The sequence below is a fragment of the Arvicanthis niloticus genome, chromosome 5 (genome assembly GCF_011762505.2).
Source record: "Arvicanthis niloticus isolate mArvNil1 chromosome 5, mArvNil1.pat.X, whole genome shotgun sequence".
Lineage (NCBI taxonomy): Eukaryota > Metazoa > Chordata > Mammalia > Rodentia > Muridae > Arvicanthis > Arvicanthis niloticus.
In genome coordinates this window covers 47,300,861-47,317,627 of record NC_047662.1, presented here as the reverse complement: position 1 = coordinate 47,317,627, position 16,767 = coordinate 47,300,861, and the positions used below count along the sequence as shown (strand labels likewise).

The window sequence follows — 16,767 nt, the reverse complement described above, 5'->3', positions numbered from 1 at the left end:
AAGTATGGATCCACTTTCCTCTTCTGAAACATTGTTTCAAAACATCATGACTCTACTGATACACTTCTAGAACACCAATATAATTAGTAATCCAGCCCCCAAATCATCCTACCCAATCACTAGAGCTTTCATTCTTCCTGGATGTCATGGCTTTTTCAACAGCAACTAGGTTTGATTCTGGATCTATAATAATACAAAGAAATAAACACTACGAGACTGGGGTTGATCCACAGAGGTGTGACATGAGAGAAAGAGAGGGAATGGGGGAGAAAGGAGAAGGATAGCACATAAACACTGTCAGCCTAAGCTGATAAACACATACTACGTACATATTAGTCTCGTAGACTCTGTTAGAACAAAGAATTTGCCCAACTGCCTATTATGGGAGTTGGAAGAACCACTCATTGCTGACTGATTGATGCCTTGAACACTGGGGAGATAAGAACTAAGAAAACAGCCAGGCGGTGGTGGCACACGCCTTTAATCCCAGCACCTGGGAGGCAGAAGCAGGCGGATTTCTGAGTTCAAGGCCAGCCTGGTCAACAGAGTGAGTTCCAGGACAGCCAGGGCTATACAAAGAAACCCTGCCTGGAAAAAAAACAAAACAAAACAAAAACAAAACAAAACAAAAAAAAAACACAAAAAAACAACAATAACAACCAAAAAAAGAACTAAGAAAACAGAAGCAGATTTTTAAAAATCAATAAAATGTGGAGAGAATGTGTATTCTGCAGTGGAAATCCTGGGGGAATCACACAGCAGGTCTTCTCCTTTTGCCTTCTCACTGGCTTTCATTCATTGACTCACTGATGTATTTAGAGATGTAACTGGTGTTCTCAGCTTCCACTCTGGCCCCTCTATAAAGTCCATCTCCATATAGCACACCACTCCCATGCTCCAAACTCTCATCTGTTCCCAGGGAAAACACTTCCCAGGGACTCTGAGGTCCTGGGTGCTCTGTGCTCTGTTGATGAAGAGCTGGCAGCAACACCCAGTTGCCCGCTCTCTGAGCTAATCTGGATTGGTCCCTCCTCACTTGCATACATACCTCCCTCTTCTCTCCACTTCCACCACATTAACCTACAGCTCTTTCTTTTCTCTGCCTTGTTTTGTCTGCCACTCAGTCTCTCTCTGCTTCACTGAAGTTTTCTCCCATGTATATGAGCAATTTGAGCCCTCACTTTGGGTTTTCAACAAATTTATCAAAAAGAATTTCTCACCCAGCCAAGAGACAGCAGCCCTCCTCTCCCTTCACTCTCCCCAACATTTCTTCCATCTCTCCCTTCCTTCCCCTACCCCCTCCAAAGCCCTAACATTCCACACATACATTTTTTTTCCAGTTGTCCATTGTTTGTCTCTCCCTGTCTACTGGAAGGGAAGCTCCAACAGATGGATTTTGACCGTTCTCTCCATTGCTGTGTCTTCAGCATCAAAATGAGGCTGGAGACGCTCAAGTTGTAGCTGCTAAATGACTCAAGCTGACTCCCTCATCTAAGTTCTACAGAACGGTTACACTGCCCTGACCTTTGTACAGACAGGAGGCAATAGGTGAAGATGCCTAGGATGGGAAATAAGGCTTGTGTGTGAAGTAATCCAGAGTCTGGTGAAGAGCGGGGTATAAATATGATTCAGGGGAAGACAAAAAGACTTCAGTATTTTGAGCACACAACTTAATTTTTTAAAAAATCTGTCCATATGTCCAACCTAGAAAAGTGTGAAGTAAGAAGGCTAAAGATGAGGATGGTAAGGAAGGCTTCAGAAAGGGTCCTTTGAACTGAGTGTTGTAATCGGCAAAAGATTTTTCATAGTGGATAAGCCCAGGTGGGTTGATTGGGCAGCTCTAGTGCGTGCACACAGAGCCTGCTCAGGAGGAAGCTCTGCACTCAGTGTCAGCAGTGCAGTGCAGTTTCTCAGGCTCTCCGCATACTTGAGATCACACAGCTCCTCACTAGAACTGCCTGCAGATCCAGTAGCCCAGCTAGAGAATCAATTGCTGCCTGTGGCAAGAGGGAAGGAAGAGCTGGTGTTTAAGTCATACGCCACCTGGCTTGGAAATTTCTTCATTCTCTGTAAATGCCTCCTTTGTAAATGCTTCATGGTTCCAGGCTTTGTTCAAAAATTCATTTCCTCTTCCATTTTGCAGTATTTTAAATTTTCATAATTCAGATTCACATCACACATTGATGCTCACATCAAATGCTGATAGGAATGCTCATTAAGGTGAAAAAATATTTTCCTAAAGAAATAAAATGCCATCAAACAATGGAATTTGGTAATCTATGATTACAATAATCTTAAATATTCATTTAGTGAATGTGGAGAATATTAAGGCAAAGCAAACTCCATACATTGTTTCTTCAGCACCCTCTACTGACAAAGCTTTACCTGATGCTATAGACAAAGAAAAACAATGTTTTTTTTTAATTCTCATTCTCCCAAAGTAGGTAGTAGAGAATGGTTTGGAATTCAGTTTGTAAATTGGGTTTATGCTAAAATTGATGCTATGATTCTATATTCAATTTGGAAATGCAAAGGTCCCATTCCTGAAAGAACTTTGAAAAAGAATAAAGTTGGGTGCTGGAGAGATGGCTTAGCAGTTAAGAGCATTTGTTGTTCTTATAGAGGACTCAATTTATGTTCAGAGTACCCATATGGTAACTCACAACCATGCATAACTTCAGTTCTAGTGGACACAATGACCTCTTCTGCCTCAGAGGGCACCAGACACATATGTGTATGTGATGCATAGTAATACATGCAGGCAAAAACACTCATACACATAAAACAAAATGAAATAAATCTTAAAAAATGTATTTTTAAAGAACAAAGTTGGAAGACAAATAAAACGTGATTTCAAACCTATCATAAAGCTATAGTAAACAGGACAATGTGTTTGAAATAGCTAAACTATCTCAATGGAACAGGACAATGGAGTCAGATATGGGCCCCTATCTAGATAACAACTATAAACACAATTTCCAAGGTAATTTAGAAGAAAAAATATAGACCTTTCCCAACAAATGGAAGAGAAGGCATGCAGGGAAAAGAGGAAAGAAGAAAAAATAAACATGGAAATAAAGGAAGAACAGAAACCAACTGAGCTCTGCGTCTCACATTCAAATATTTACTAAAATGTTTATAAAAACAAATGCCAAAGTAAATGATAGGAATTAGAAGAAAGCACAGGAGATTCTCTTTTGGTCTTGGGTTTAGCAAAGACTTCTGAGATAGAACATCAAAAGAATTCTTGAATTCCTGTAATTCTTAAAAAGGAAATGTAAGTTAAAACCTCCGTGCTCTTCCAAGTGTTCTCAGGAAAAAGGAACCCAGATACCCAGACTTGGGAAAAGACTGCAAAGCTGACAGCTGATGAACTACATCTTCCTGGAATATCTGAAAGAAAATAACTTAGAATTCAGTAAGAGAACAACAACAAAAAAGTGACTTAAAGACTTGAAGACTTGGCAGGGAATCTGGGAAGACGATCTTCAAAGAGCTAACTAAGGACACATCAGCACATGAAAAGGATCTGGGGAGACCAGCAAGATGGCACAGCAGGGAAGACACCTTTGCCAAACCTGAACATCTCCCAGAAAACTGGGTGGCAAAAGGACAGAGCCAACTCCTGCAAGTTGACCTCTGACCTCTGTAGATGCTCGGCAGCATGCACACTTAAGGGTTCACGCACACGCACATGCACAGATACATACACACACACATACACATACATTTAACTAATAACTGATTAATTAAATATTTTTAAAAGACCTTAAGATTCTTAGCCTTTCTTTAAAGTCAAGTTAAAATGAGATCTCACTACTCACCAAGTAACTCAAGGGAAGATTGTACACAATCCTAGTTAGTATGTGGAAATACTGAGATACACACACACAAAACTTCATTTTCCACTTTAAAAAACACTTGAAGAGAAAAGAAGAAGGGAAAAAGAGAGGGAAGGAAGGAAGGAGAGAAATGAAAAAGACACAAAAGAGGGGGCAGGGAAAAAAAGGAAACAAAGGCAGTTGGGCCGTTTGATTAAAAGGTAAAGCTATAGCCAACATGAGCCCCAGTGATTCCTCATTCTTAGCAAAAACAAAAAAATTAGAGCCATGCCCACACAAAGACCTCTGTATACATTTGACCACACCTTTGTGACAGATGAAGACTGGAATGAACTCTAATATTTTTCAATGATTGAATGGATTTATTCTTTTTAAAATATGATATATCCACTCATCCAGAGGGAAAAAAATGAACTACTGATTCACAGAACTGCATGGACAACTGTGAAGCTAATTCCTCTGGGAACAGAATCTGATCCCACCCCCAAACACATGTCTGTTAGATGACATTCCAGAAAGTGCCGAGTAATACAGAGTGATAAAAGCACATAGAAAGTATCTGGGATTGGAGAGTGTACAGCTGGACCAGAGGGATTACAGACAGGCAGGAAGAAATGTTTGGGGACAATGGAAACGTGGGCCTTGATTTACTGTATCATCTTTATATCTCCACAAAGCCTTTAAAAAAGATTATTCTTCCTTCCATACTATCACCTATCATCACTTTAATGTCTGAGACTAATTTTAATTGTGACAAAATAAGCAGATTAACAGACTGAAGAACAAATAAAGTAAATCTTTACCTTGGCATACCTAAAGGACTCTGGTCATACTACCCAGTAAACTAAAGTGTGTCCCAGTAAGCTATGATGATAATATGCAAGGTATCATCTCCAAATACACAAAAATCACAACACTAAATGATTTCATCTGTGAGGCCAACCATTAGATTTTGTGCTGGTCTTCTACAACCCAAACGTTTAACAAAATTGCCAGCCTCTTTTGGACCAACAAGATGGCTTAACTGACCTTTGCCACATGATACACACACAGCCCATGAGGCTGATGATCTGAGCCCATTCCTAGAACCCACATGGTCAGGGGTGAAAACCTACCCCCCACCACCCAAGTCGTCCTCTGACTGCCACAGATGTGTGTGCATGCTCCCACACACAATAAATGTGACTTAAAGCCTTTTTTTTTTCTCTTTGCTTATGACATTTCAGCAGAGTGGTATATGTTACTCCCCAAAATAGATAGTCAAATCCCCTAAAGATAAGTTCAAACTTCCAGTTCCTGAAGTAGCCACCAGTTTTAGAAACAAACTATATGTTTTCCTACAACTAAGGATCTTAAAAAAAAAAAAAAAAAAAAAATTCAATACTCTAGTTCTCAGGCAAGCTAGGAATGACTTGGTGACGGGAAGCATAATTGTAACTGTTTGTCTTTAACTCTTTAGATTGTCAATCAAACCTTTTCCTTCTGCACCACACTTTGCATCCCAGCATACTGACCCTGTTTCTGCCCTTTCCTCTCATGTGTTTGGTATTTCAGGTGCATTGTTAAGATCACAGGAGAAATGGTGTTGTCCTTCCCTGCTGGTATCACCAGACACTTTGCCAACAATCCATCCCCAGCTGCTCTGACTTTTCGGGTGATAAATTCCAGCAGGTTAGAGCACGTCCTGCCGAACCCCCAACTTCTCTGCTGGTAAATATGATTATGTATACAGTCTTAAAGAGATGATTGTCTTGACACCCTCTAAGGGTGTGGTCCCTTGCATGAACAAGACTATGGTTGATTCCCTATGGTACAGACATGCACACAGATTTGATGCCCAGACCCAGGGAGGGGGAGGGTATGTGTGCTAGCTGTCAAGTTTTCTGTGTGGTGCTGTGTGAATGTACAGCTGCGTACACATTTGTGTTTTAGTGACCAACTTCAAACAGGGTAAAGAGTCATTTTTAAAAGCTTCGGATTGCTGACAATATACATATGCCTTTTTACTAATTAACAGTTGATAAGGGTAGTAGGTGATAAATCCAATCATTGGAAAACTTCTTGTACAAACTCCTTGTTAGATGAAATAATATTGAGACTGTGGGTTATTCTTCCACATGAATTTGAAAACCTTAACTGTGAAACACATAACTTTACTATCATGGTCATTTGTTGGCATGTGTCACACCAGGGAAGGCTGTGTAGACTTATCCTTGTAAATGCACACTTTTTCATTTCAGACCTGAAACGCTGCCTTTATTATGTGCTTCTGCACGTGTGTGCTGCTTTGTGGTGGGTGTGACAAAGGTCACTCTTGACAGCTTCGTGTCCATCATGAAGTGTGGCTATTCTAGCTTAAATTCTCCCTCCAAAGTGCCCAGACTCTTCCTTTACAGTGTCTTTCCCTGGACTAGTACCAACGTCATGTCCCTGAGCTATGGCACTCACAATTGCTTCCTTTCCTGACTCCAGCCTGAGCCTGCTCCAGTACATTTTTACAGCCATGAGTTCATTGCATTTTGCTGTTTGCTCACAGTTGACCAGTGGCTTCATGTGACCCATGGCCCAGAATCTCAGCTTGTTGCCATTGTCTCTGAGCATCTATCCAAATCCATGTATCCTGTCATTAGTCACTCTCCTCGTAAGTCCCTATATATCAAAGACGAGTGCAGTCAGGTCTCACATCAGGGCTTGGCATGCTAATTTGACCATCGTCCAATACTACCCTCTGCCCCTTCCTATGTCCCCACTTCCTCTCTGTTCCTCTGCCTCCCCTGATCATCTCCTGCCCTCTCCAACCCCACTGACCATCCCCCAATTAATTATGTCCCCCTGCCATTCTCCTAGAAAATCCCCATTCCCATTCTTTTCATTAAAAATTGCCTGTCCACTTGTTTGTTTATTCACCTTCCTGTCCCCATGTTATAGCACAATCCAGAGGACATGGGACCTGACTGCCATCCTTCATCCTGGGTAAAGAAGCAGCTGCAGGGTAAATCAGTCATATAGTCACTGAACAAGCTGCTGAGCCCCAGCTATCAGGGACACTAAGCTTTTCAGGGGCCAAGACTGCACTCTGCTTTCCTATTACTGTGATTACCATCATTCAACTCCAAGACCATTTTGTTTGTGACTCGAGTTCTTTTAAGTAGATCAGCAGTTCACAACCTGTGGGTTCTCCATCCTTTGGAGGGTCAAATAACCCTTTCACAGGTGGTCCCTTAAGACCATCAGAAAATCAGATATTTACATTATGATTCATAACAGTAGCAAAGTTACAGTTATGAAGTAGCAACAAAAATAGTTTATGATTGGGGGTCATCACAACATGAGAAACTGTATTAAAGGGTCACAGCATTAGGAAGGCTGAGAACCACGGAGTTAGATGCTCTTGGATGAAATCATGCATGCTGGCAAAGGATCTTGGTGATGTTAGCTGTATCCTTCTCAGTTAGGCCAAATCTTCCCTTTTTCCATTGTAAGATAAGGGGTCACTGAGTACACCAGGCTGGCCTCAAACTTGCAAACATCTTTCATCAGCCTAATCAACGCTAGGATTGTAAGTGTGCACCACTGAATCTTTTAACTGGCTAGTTTCTGAAAACCGCTACTAGTTAAGTCAGTTCAAAGGAAAATCAATTTACTCCCCCTTGATTGCCCTGACTAATAAGTCTAGGTAGAAGTAAGATAATGTAGGGAGAGCTATTAAGGACTGATGAGGAAATAGCTGGTTGTCAGTCTGCTGGGTCAATAGACAGGGCCTCACCACAGTGCCTCCCTGTGGGAACTGGGTGGCTTATGATACATCACCCCAAACTGCGCTGTGCCAAACCACACTGGGGATGCTATCCTGTGTGGACTGTCAAAGGCAGACGCAGAAACCAGAGATGGGCTGCTGAGATGCTTCTTGTGCAGGTGAAGGTACCGATGAGCTGCTGCTCAATTGTTGACTTTCTTCCCATCTTACTAGTGATAATACACAAAACGATGCCAATACCAAGGAATTCTGGGTAAACATGCCAAATCTGATGACTCACCTAAAGAAAGTCTCTGAACAAAAACCCCAGGCTACATACTATAATGTGGACATGCTCAAATATCAGGTAAGCCTATTGTATGATCAGGGCTATCTTGTTTCACATTACAAACTTACATAAAAGTATCATTTCTTTTACTATTGCTGAAATGCTGTGATTCTAAACACTGAAGCCTTAAGGGGCCACTCAGGGACTAGTGAGGAAAATATTTATCATACCTGTAAGTACGAAGTGGGGTATTTTGTTTTATTGATTATAGAAACATGACTCAAAAAATGAAGTTGAAAATACACACGCACAATTAATTAAGATTATAAGTGTTGAAGCTGAAAAGTAGGCCAGAGGTTAAGCTAAGCTAAGGAAAGCACGTGTTGTTCTCGCAGAGAACTAGGCTTCAGTTCCAACTCCCAAGAGGCCCATGATTCCAGTTCCGGGGGACCTAAGGCCATCTTCTGGCCTCGACTGACTCCTGCATGCATGTGGTACACATAAACTCACACGTGCGCACACACATACAAGTAATAAATAAATCTATTTTTTTAATGTGATAGATATTGATAAGTTAGCTCAGCATAATCGTGGTTACAGCACAGGCATTCTAATACTTTTAATTCTAAATGATTAAGGATGACTAACCTAGATTTTTTTCCAAGATAATAGTTCTAATCATGTGATCGTGTTCTAATGAAACTTATGCTAAGAAACAATGCAATGATGGAGGAGCCCCCAGCTATTAGCAGCTGGTGGGTGCTGAGAGGGTGGAGAGAGGTGAATTCTACACTACACACCAGGAATTCAAACTGATGTCACTGTCCCAAGGCAATATTTTGTTATTCAAACATGACTTTTTCTTGTTATGACTCCCTCACCATTGGCTCTAACTAGACTACATAGACTGTAGGTTTTTCCAGGCAGAGGACCTGGGCTCAGGTCCTCTGATCTCAGGGAATCTCAAAGGAAACAGATCTCAGAGGAACAATGACAATGCCCAGCATCGTCTGCCTCCTTGGTTTGTCATGAAGAGCAAACATGATGTGCATATTAACAGTTAACAAGCATTAAGGAGCTGCTTCCTTGCAGTGTGCTAGACATGGCGCTGTTTCTCCTTGGATCTTCCTGACAGCCTACGAGCCATGTTGTTTTTCTAATTCCCATTTGGCAGATGAGAAAATCATTGAGGTTGGGTGGGGTTAGTGATGTGTCCAAGATCAGTCAGGTTGCTGAGCAGCAGAGCCAGAATTCACACCCATGACTGGCCAGTCATGTGACCACAGGTTCTAACCAACACGCTGGCCCACTTTACTAAGTACAGATAATGCATTTGTGAACTTTAACATGCTGTAGGGATCTACAGCTGACCTTGTGCATTTAATTGTCACAGTTACCTCAAGGACCCAACACTCCCACCTGTATCCCACCTGCCGCCTGCACATCACCGTCTTTCCCCAGAGGTCCCATTTGTGAACACCACAAATAATAGTGTGACATTTGGATTTGTAAGCCCAGTCCAGTGGGAGCCAACGACAGCCTCTGGTTTTAGATTAACAGTTGAGACTTACACATTCTCTCTCCTGTCCTTTGGCAAGGTGTCTGCCCAGGGCATTCAGTCCACACCTCTGAACTTGGCGGTGAACTGGCGATGTGAGCCTGCGAGCACTGACCTGCGCATAGACTATAAGTACAACATGGACGCCATGGCCACCGCGGTGGCCCTTAACAATGTGCAGTTCCTGGTCCCCATAGACGGAGGAGTGACCAAGCTTCAGGCTGTGCTTCCTCCAGCAGTCTGGTAAAAAGCTTCACGTTCCCCTCCCCCTGCTCTGTCCTCTAAAAGGACTCGTGTTTAAGGGACTGCAGACGTTTTAGCACCAGGCTTTACTGTGGGAAGAGACCTCAGAAGGCCACTGAAAGGACTTGGGTGGAAACGGAAAACTACTACAGTTGAGCAGAAAAGGCTTTAAAGGCTTTAATCAGGAGAGTCCGATGTTTAGCTTCCCATGCAAGCACGGAGCAGAGGCTTTCCTCTGGATCTGAATTGAAAGTGAGAGTTTCCCAGTACACTGCAAAACACCCTGTACAGGGCCTGGGGAAGGGGAGGAATTGGCCACCAAGAAAATTAAGTTGGTTTGGCTCTTAACAGTTTGATTCCCAGGATCAGAAAACACAACTGGCCTAACTCCTTCTCAACACACACACACACACACACACACACTGGGGTCCAGGCTGGACCCTGTGCTTTAAGACTCTTCATTCTGGCTGCTGGCTAGGGAAACAGCAAACAGGTTCATCAAACTCCTCAGTCTCCCAAACCTGAGCCTCTCTTGGAGCTAGGACCTTAACTGCAAGACAGTCTAAGGGGATGCAGTGATCCACTGAGCTACCAAACTGTAGGAGCTAAATTGGTGGGAACCAGATGGGACTGGAAATTGCTGAGTGCTAAAATCATCTGTAAGGGGGGAGGGGGGGTTTAAATTTTTTCACAAGTACCAGCAAAATGTAGAATACTTCTTTAAAACTAATGTAGGGGCTAGAGATGACTCAGTGGTTAAGAGAACTGGCCGCCCTTCCAGAAGTCCTGAGTTCAATTCCCAGCAACCACATAATGGCTCACAAGCATCTGTAATGGGATCTCACGCCCTCTTCTGTCATGCAGGCATACATGCAAACAAAGCCTCCATATACATCCATAAATAAATGTTTAAAAAATAAAACAAAACAAATGTAAGCTAGCAGTAGCCAGCACTGTCAGTGAAAGTTACCTAAAGCCCACAACTAACAATTGCTTCTCATCTATTTTCTGGGTAGGTGTATTCTAAGGACTGTATTACCCTCTGTTTATCTCACATTGCTCTGGCTCCTTAGAATTAAAAAAAAAAAAAAAAAAAAAAAAAAAAAAAAAAAAAAAAAAAAAAAAGGAACAAATACAGTCAGGCAGAGCTAAACGTTTTGAGTCCATTTTAATTTAGCACTATCTGGAAAGGTGACGGTGACATCTATTGAACAAGTTCTTTGTGTGTGGAAAAAAAAAAAGAAAAAAAAGAAAACCTTTCCTTTATTTTTAGGAATGCTGAACAACAAAGAATATTATGGAAGATTCCTGATATCTCCCAGAAGTCAGAAAACGGAGGTAATGTAATGAAAGGCTTAAATCTGACGTAACTTACAGGTATTGACCAACTATGAACCCAAAGCCACGTAGCCCTAGAGGCAAGCAGAATGTTCTGTTAGACTTTCTTTAGCTATTAACATCTATCAAAGCAAGTGGCTTTTAGTGGACCTTCCCCTCTCCCTTCCCACCAAGCACTCAACTCACGTAGACTATGGGCATGTATCCATCCTGTGTCATGTCCCACGTATATGTCCTCTGCCGGCGTACGCAGACCAGGTGCCCACAGTACTGAAGGATGCTTTACTTGCCATCGTTTTTTGTAAATGAAGGATATGCAGCTTCCTAGGCTGCTCAGTGTTGCGCAGTTTAACTTAAGTGCGCTTTCAGGGTTTTTTTGTTTTGTTTTTTGTTGTTTTGTTTTTTTTTGTTTTTTTTTTTTTTTTGAGACAGGGTTTCTCTGTGTAGCCCTGGCTGTCCTGGAACTCACTCTGTAGACCAGGCTGGCCTCGAACTCAGAAATCCGCCTGCCTCTGCCTCCCAAGTGCTGGAATTAAAGGTGTGCACCACCACTGCCCGGCCCAAGTACTCTTTCAAAGTCACGTGCTGAATGCTGCCAACTGCTGTCTTGCAATAATGCTCTTCTTTTAAAGGCGTAGGTTCTTTACTGGCGAGATTTCAGTTATCCGAAGGCCCGAGCAAACCCTCCCCGTTAGTTGTGCAGTTCACGAGTGAAGGAAGCACTCTCTCTGGCTGCGACATTGAGCTTGTGGGAGCAGGCTACCGGTTTTCACTCATTAAGAAGAGGTTTGCTGCAGGTACGTGGGTGGCTATCCCTGCCTGGCTATCCCAGGGACTGGCTGTGATTTCTCTCATCATATTCTGCCTCTGCACAGCTCCTACCCCCACAGCCCATTAGAAAGCAAACTGATAACTGAATGAAGCACAGATGAGCTGGCAATCCCAGCACGAAGGCTCTGGCTGCTTGTGCTGGGTCTGTTTCTCATGTGGGGCTGAGTCTCCATGCCCACCTGGTTGATCTGTGTGTTGATGTCAGTGAGATAAGTCCTGACACTGTAGAGCCAAACAAGATGGACAGACTAGGCTTTGACTTGAAAATGTATTTTGGAAACAGGACAGAAAGCATAAAAATGTGGGGTGTGCCTAAGGCGTGGGAACATTAGAGTCCTAGGAAGGTATTTTTGTTTTCTCCACTAACCTAACTTTCTGAAATTTAGAATTGTCAGGCTAAGCTAAGACCTGGAAAGATCTGGGTTTTTTGTTTGTTTGTTTGTTTGTTTGTTTGTTTTAAACCTTAAAAGCAACCTTTAATGTGTCTGTGAGATGGCCCAGCAAGTTAAAGGCACTTGCCATGTGAGCCTGGCAACATGGGTTAGGTCCCAACGGTACGGAGAGAAGCAACTTGAAACAGTTGCCTTCTGACCTCCACATGTGTGCTACCTCATACATATTCTCTCTCTCTCTCTCTCTCTCTCTCTCTCTCTCTCTCTCTCTCTCTCTCTCACTCTCCCTCTCCCTCTCCCTCTCCCTCTCCCTCTTTCTCTTTCAAACACACACACATACATCATGTATACACATACTATATAATAATTTTTTAAAAAATAATAATATGTGTAGTTTTGAGCTGGTGAAATGGATCTGTGAATAAAGGCGCTTGCCACCAAGCCTGATAACTTGACTCCTTGAAAGTCAAGATGATGGAAGAAGAAAACCAGCTCCCACAAGTTGTCCTCTTAACTCCCACATATGCGTTGACGTATACATTCTTCCCTCCCCCCATCCCCATAGGTAGGTAGGTAGGTAGGTAGGTAGATAGATAGATAGATAGATAGATAGATAGACAGACAGATGATAGATAAATATCTAGTCTACAGATATGAACTGTTTGCCCAGGAACCAGGTATGGCACAAACAATAGAGGTTTTATGGAGGGCAGGACCTCCCCGGTAATAAAGTGACTGCTCTTGTCAGTGGCTTGCACAGGTAAACCTAAAGCCTTACACATGCAAAGCAAACATGTTACCACTCCCCTCCTTTCTCCTCCTGTGGGTCCTGGTTTCTATGTCTGATGTTCTGATGTAATTAATTATTAATTATATCCCTTTCACTCTCAAATGAACTAAGTCAAAATGAATAGCTTCTCATATTCAAGGATAAATCCCTGATGCACCTGGGTAAGATCCAGAATGCTCGGCAAACTGTCTCCAGAAGTAGAAATGGTGACTATGCATGTGGAGAACTAAGAAACCTGAAAACCTCACCACGTCATAGGAGCATGGCACCCCAAACATGCAGGGTTTGCTTCCGAGGGGTACAGCAGCAGCAATAAATCGTCCATTGAGCTTGTAGATGACACACTGATCTGTGATTTTGTTTTGCAGGAAAATATTTGGCAGATAACTAATAAACAGTTATGCAAGGATTTGGAAGATCCATGCCCCGGAGAACTGTTGTTTGAGAGACATGCTTTAATCTGGTTTCATGAAAACAAGCCGATGTCCGTACCTGGGGGTCTGTCAGCTGGAAGGGCCTGGCTTTCAGCAGTGACTTCCTGCACCCCGTACTATGATGATCAGTTCTACAGTATTTACTTATAGGTGTAATATTTGTTAATGGTTTTAAAATGTAATTATTGTATTTGTAAACTGTACCTTCATTCCAGTAAGGCAGTTAGACACTTGGGTTTTAGCCTTTTCCATTCCTGAAACGGATGTAATTTAAACTGTGGTATGTAAATTTCATAGTAGTACTGTTGAACGGCACAATGCTTACAGAGATACAGTGCATTTTGTCAATATATAAAATTTAAATATAATGTTGATAGTTATCATAAAGGGGGTGCCACACATCAAGAACCTTAAACGGAACCAGAAACAAAACACCCAACTTGCTTTCCTTCACTCTTTACTATGTTCCCCTGTAGTGCTAAAGACAACTTCTAGCTTCGGTTTAGTGGGTTAAATTCAGAAACTATTTCAGAAAAATAATTCTAAAGTTACAGCATATTCAAAGAGAAACATTAATTACCACTTTTTAAAGAGCTTTTTTTTCAAACTGCAAATTTCATAAAAATGCAAACTGTGTAAACAGGGCCTCTTATTTTTATAACTTGTGTAAAAAGGGAAAAGCAATTCATATTTAAAGTTTAAGTATATTAAATTATATCCACGAGTGCAGAGGATGCTGAAATCTTACCTGACCCCAAGCCCCTTCTCTGCAGTTTGGCAAATGTGGAGATTGCTAAGTCATCAGATTAAAGCCAACATGATTTTTAAAGTTTTGAGACTCTCTGTAGCTGAAGTGGTTGAAACTTGCACAATTGCTCAGAACAGAGGGGCCTCCCTTGTCCAGTATCCAGGGGCGGGTACCTTGTTTCTTCTTTACTGGTGAGAATCGAACCACAGAAACATGGAGGGGAAAAAAATGTTCCCTGTTCCATCCAAAAGGAAAATTTTAAACTTATCATTTACATTTTGGGGGGAAGGAAGAAATAAACTTTATAAATGAAATTCTATTCACCTTATTATCCTATAAGTATTTTTGAAAGATTTTAAGATTCATCATATACAACTGTGAATCTTCACCATTCTTGGGGAATTAAAAGCAGAGCCAGGACAGTGGCCTTGAACATCAGTAAATGCCACAGTTCTAGAGCAGGGGTTGGGAGGGAGGTGTCTACCCCACTGGAGGGGAATCAGAGCAGTGTCGGTTGAGGCATAAAGAATATGTCTTCCAGTAAATCACAAGTTATTTTAAACAGAGAACAGTTTCTGTTCAAGGCTCTCCTATTAAACAACTCCACCTGAGTTGGGGTGTGCATTGTTGGCTGCTGAATCTGATTTTGTATCCACTCAAATTTGACAAGGGGTCATCAGCTCCTTTCAATTTTAGAATCAAATTAAAAATTTTTTAAGTCTTACTTCAACAGTGAGATTGTGGTTGGCAGTCGTTTCTAGTGAGCTCTGTAGATTTATCTGTGTTCTCTTCAATCAATGCTTACTACCAAAAGGATATCTAAGGTGATCCATTTTTACCTGCGAACAGTTCATCTATTTAAAACAGGCTCTTGCCTAATTCCCCAAAGCAGCCTGGCTTTGAAGGTTTTTTGAACAAACTAATTTGTTTACAAAAAAATTTGGCTTCGAAACCGAAATAGAGAAATAAAATGTAAATTTTAAATCTAATGGAACATGTGGAAATGAAAAAAACTTCGACCAATGGAGAGTAAGAAGCAGAAAAATGAAGCTTATCTAGAATGTGATTATACAATGTTTTTAAGTAGTCAATTCATGGAAAAAATATTGAATATTAACACAAAGCATATTAAAAATATGTAAATATTACTGTTTCTCATGTCCTTCTCTTTATATCTTATTTTTGTGAAGTTTTAGAATGAATTGGTCATTAAATACACAGTGTTTCTTTCCAAAGAATAATTTTGTTGATATTGTAAAAAATGTAATTAAAGATAGAGATTTGAGTATTATTCAAATGTTTCCAGGAACCAAACTGGAAACTATTAAGAAACCTTGTAATCCCTTAACTGACTCTTGTGAAATGAAATGACAGTTGGTGATCTCAACATTAAGACTTGAATATTCAGAGCTTCAGTGGGGAATGTGTGGTTTCTTCTAGTTCAGAAAATAGGTCAAATAACAGCAGTTGCTCATATCAGAGATGGAGATGTCGGTGCTGTTTGGTTTTAAGCTTGTGCGATTTCACCTCCTGGTAAAGCTCTGTGTGCAGCACTGTGGGATAAAAAATTCATGTTCTGAGACGTGGTCCAAGACTAGGCAGGTCAGGTCTCAATCATCAGTGTCAATAGGGCCAGGTTTCCTTTTGTCCAAACAAAATGGGTTAGCTCATAGCCAGATAGTTGGCATGACAGTAAGCTAAATTAAGACAAAGTTCTAGTTAGTCAAAGAGCAATTTCCTAAACACTCTGACTTTTAAAGCTGATAGAAAGTGTAAATGTTTTATTTTGGTGACATGGAAAGTATGCTTTCCTCTTCAAATAAACCCCATATTTTTATGAAATTTTCCAAAATAAATTCTTGTTTAAATTAGTCTCAATGTTATCACAATTGAAACTTGCAATTGCTGATTTAAAACTCTATGAGATACACCTGCAGCTAAAATGCCAATTCCCTATATGGTATTTGGGATGCAGCTTACCTTTAGAAAGACTGTTCATGTGCAAATGGTGACTGGAAAGTGAAAGAGCAGATGTTTGTGCTTTTTACAATTTATATACTTCTCCTTGATCTCAGTCTGCAAAGTATCAGAGCCATAGTTACACACATTTGCACCTTTAATTCTTCTTTTGAAGGAAGCAAATCTACCTTTGCTCTGCCACTGATGTGCAAACTCAGATGCATCCCTGCCTTCTTCTCATGTTTATAGTGAGAGTGGATCCATATGCAGTTTTCAAGTTTTTCCTAATGGGACTTCTATTTTTTTTCTAATAAGCATGTGCCTAGAATCCTAAAAGCAGAATGTTGCCAAGCAGAGAAGGAACTTCTCTAGACACTGAAACATAGTATCACAATACATAAATGATTCCAAAGTATCTTCCGACTCTGAAGACTTACTATTTAACTCAGAAAAACTACCTTTTGAGACTATAAGAACATGTGTAATGACAGTGATTAGCTTCTACACAATAAAAATAGCCGTACAGTGAGTACTCCTGGGCTGTCAGTCACTGCAGATATCACTTCATTCTAAATTAGACTCCAAAATGGCAAAAAATGCTTTTCAC

At 41.1% G+C, this 16,767-nt stretch overlaps 1 protein-coding gene across 24 annotated transcripts in view; it reads left to right on the top strand.

Annotated features, from left to right (window-relative positions):
- Positions 1 to 15,349, top strand: part of Sgip1 (SH3GL interacting endocytic adaptor 1) — a 217,617-nt gene extending 202,268 nt beyond the window's left edge. For all 24 annotated transcript variants that reach the window (XM_076934590.1, XM_076934587.1, XM_076934582.1 and 21 more), the window contains 6 exons: positions 5,397 to 5,552; positions 7,813 to 7,945; positions 9,466 to 9,668; positions 10,942 to 11,006; positions 11,639 to 11,803; positions 13,388 to 15,349. In XM_076934590.1, coding sequence (XP_076790705.1) covers positions 5,397 to 5,552; positions 7,813 to 7,945; positions 9,466 to 9,668; positions 10,942 to 11,006; positions 11,639 to 11,803; positions 13,388 to 13,410 — 745 coding nt within the window. In that variant the 3' untranslated portion in view covers positions 13,411 to 15,349. The remainder of the gene's footprint in view (positions 1 to 5,396; positions 5,553 to 7,812; positions 7,946 to 9,465; positions 9,669 to 10,941; positions 11,007 to 11,638; positions 11,804 to 13,387) is intronic.
- Positions 15,350 to 16,767: the final 1,418 nt, after the last annotated feature.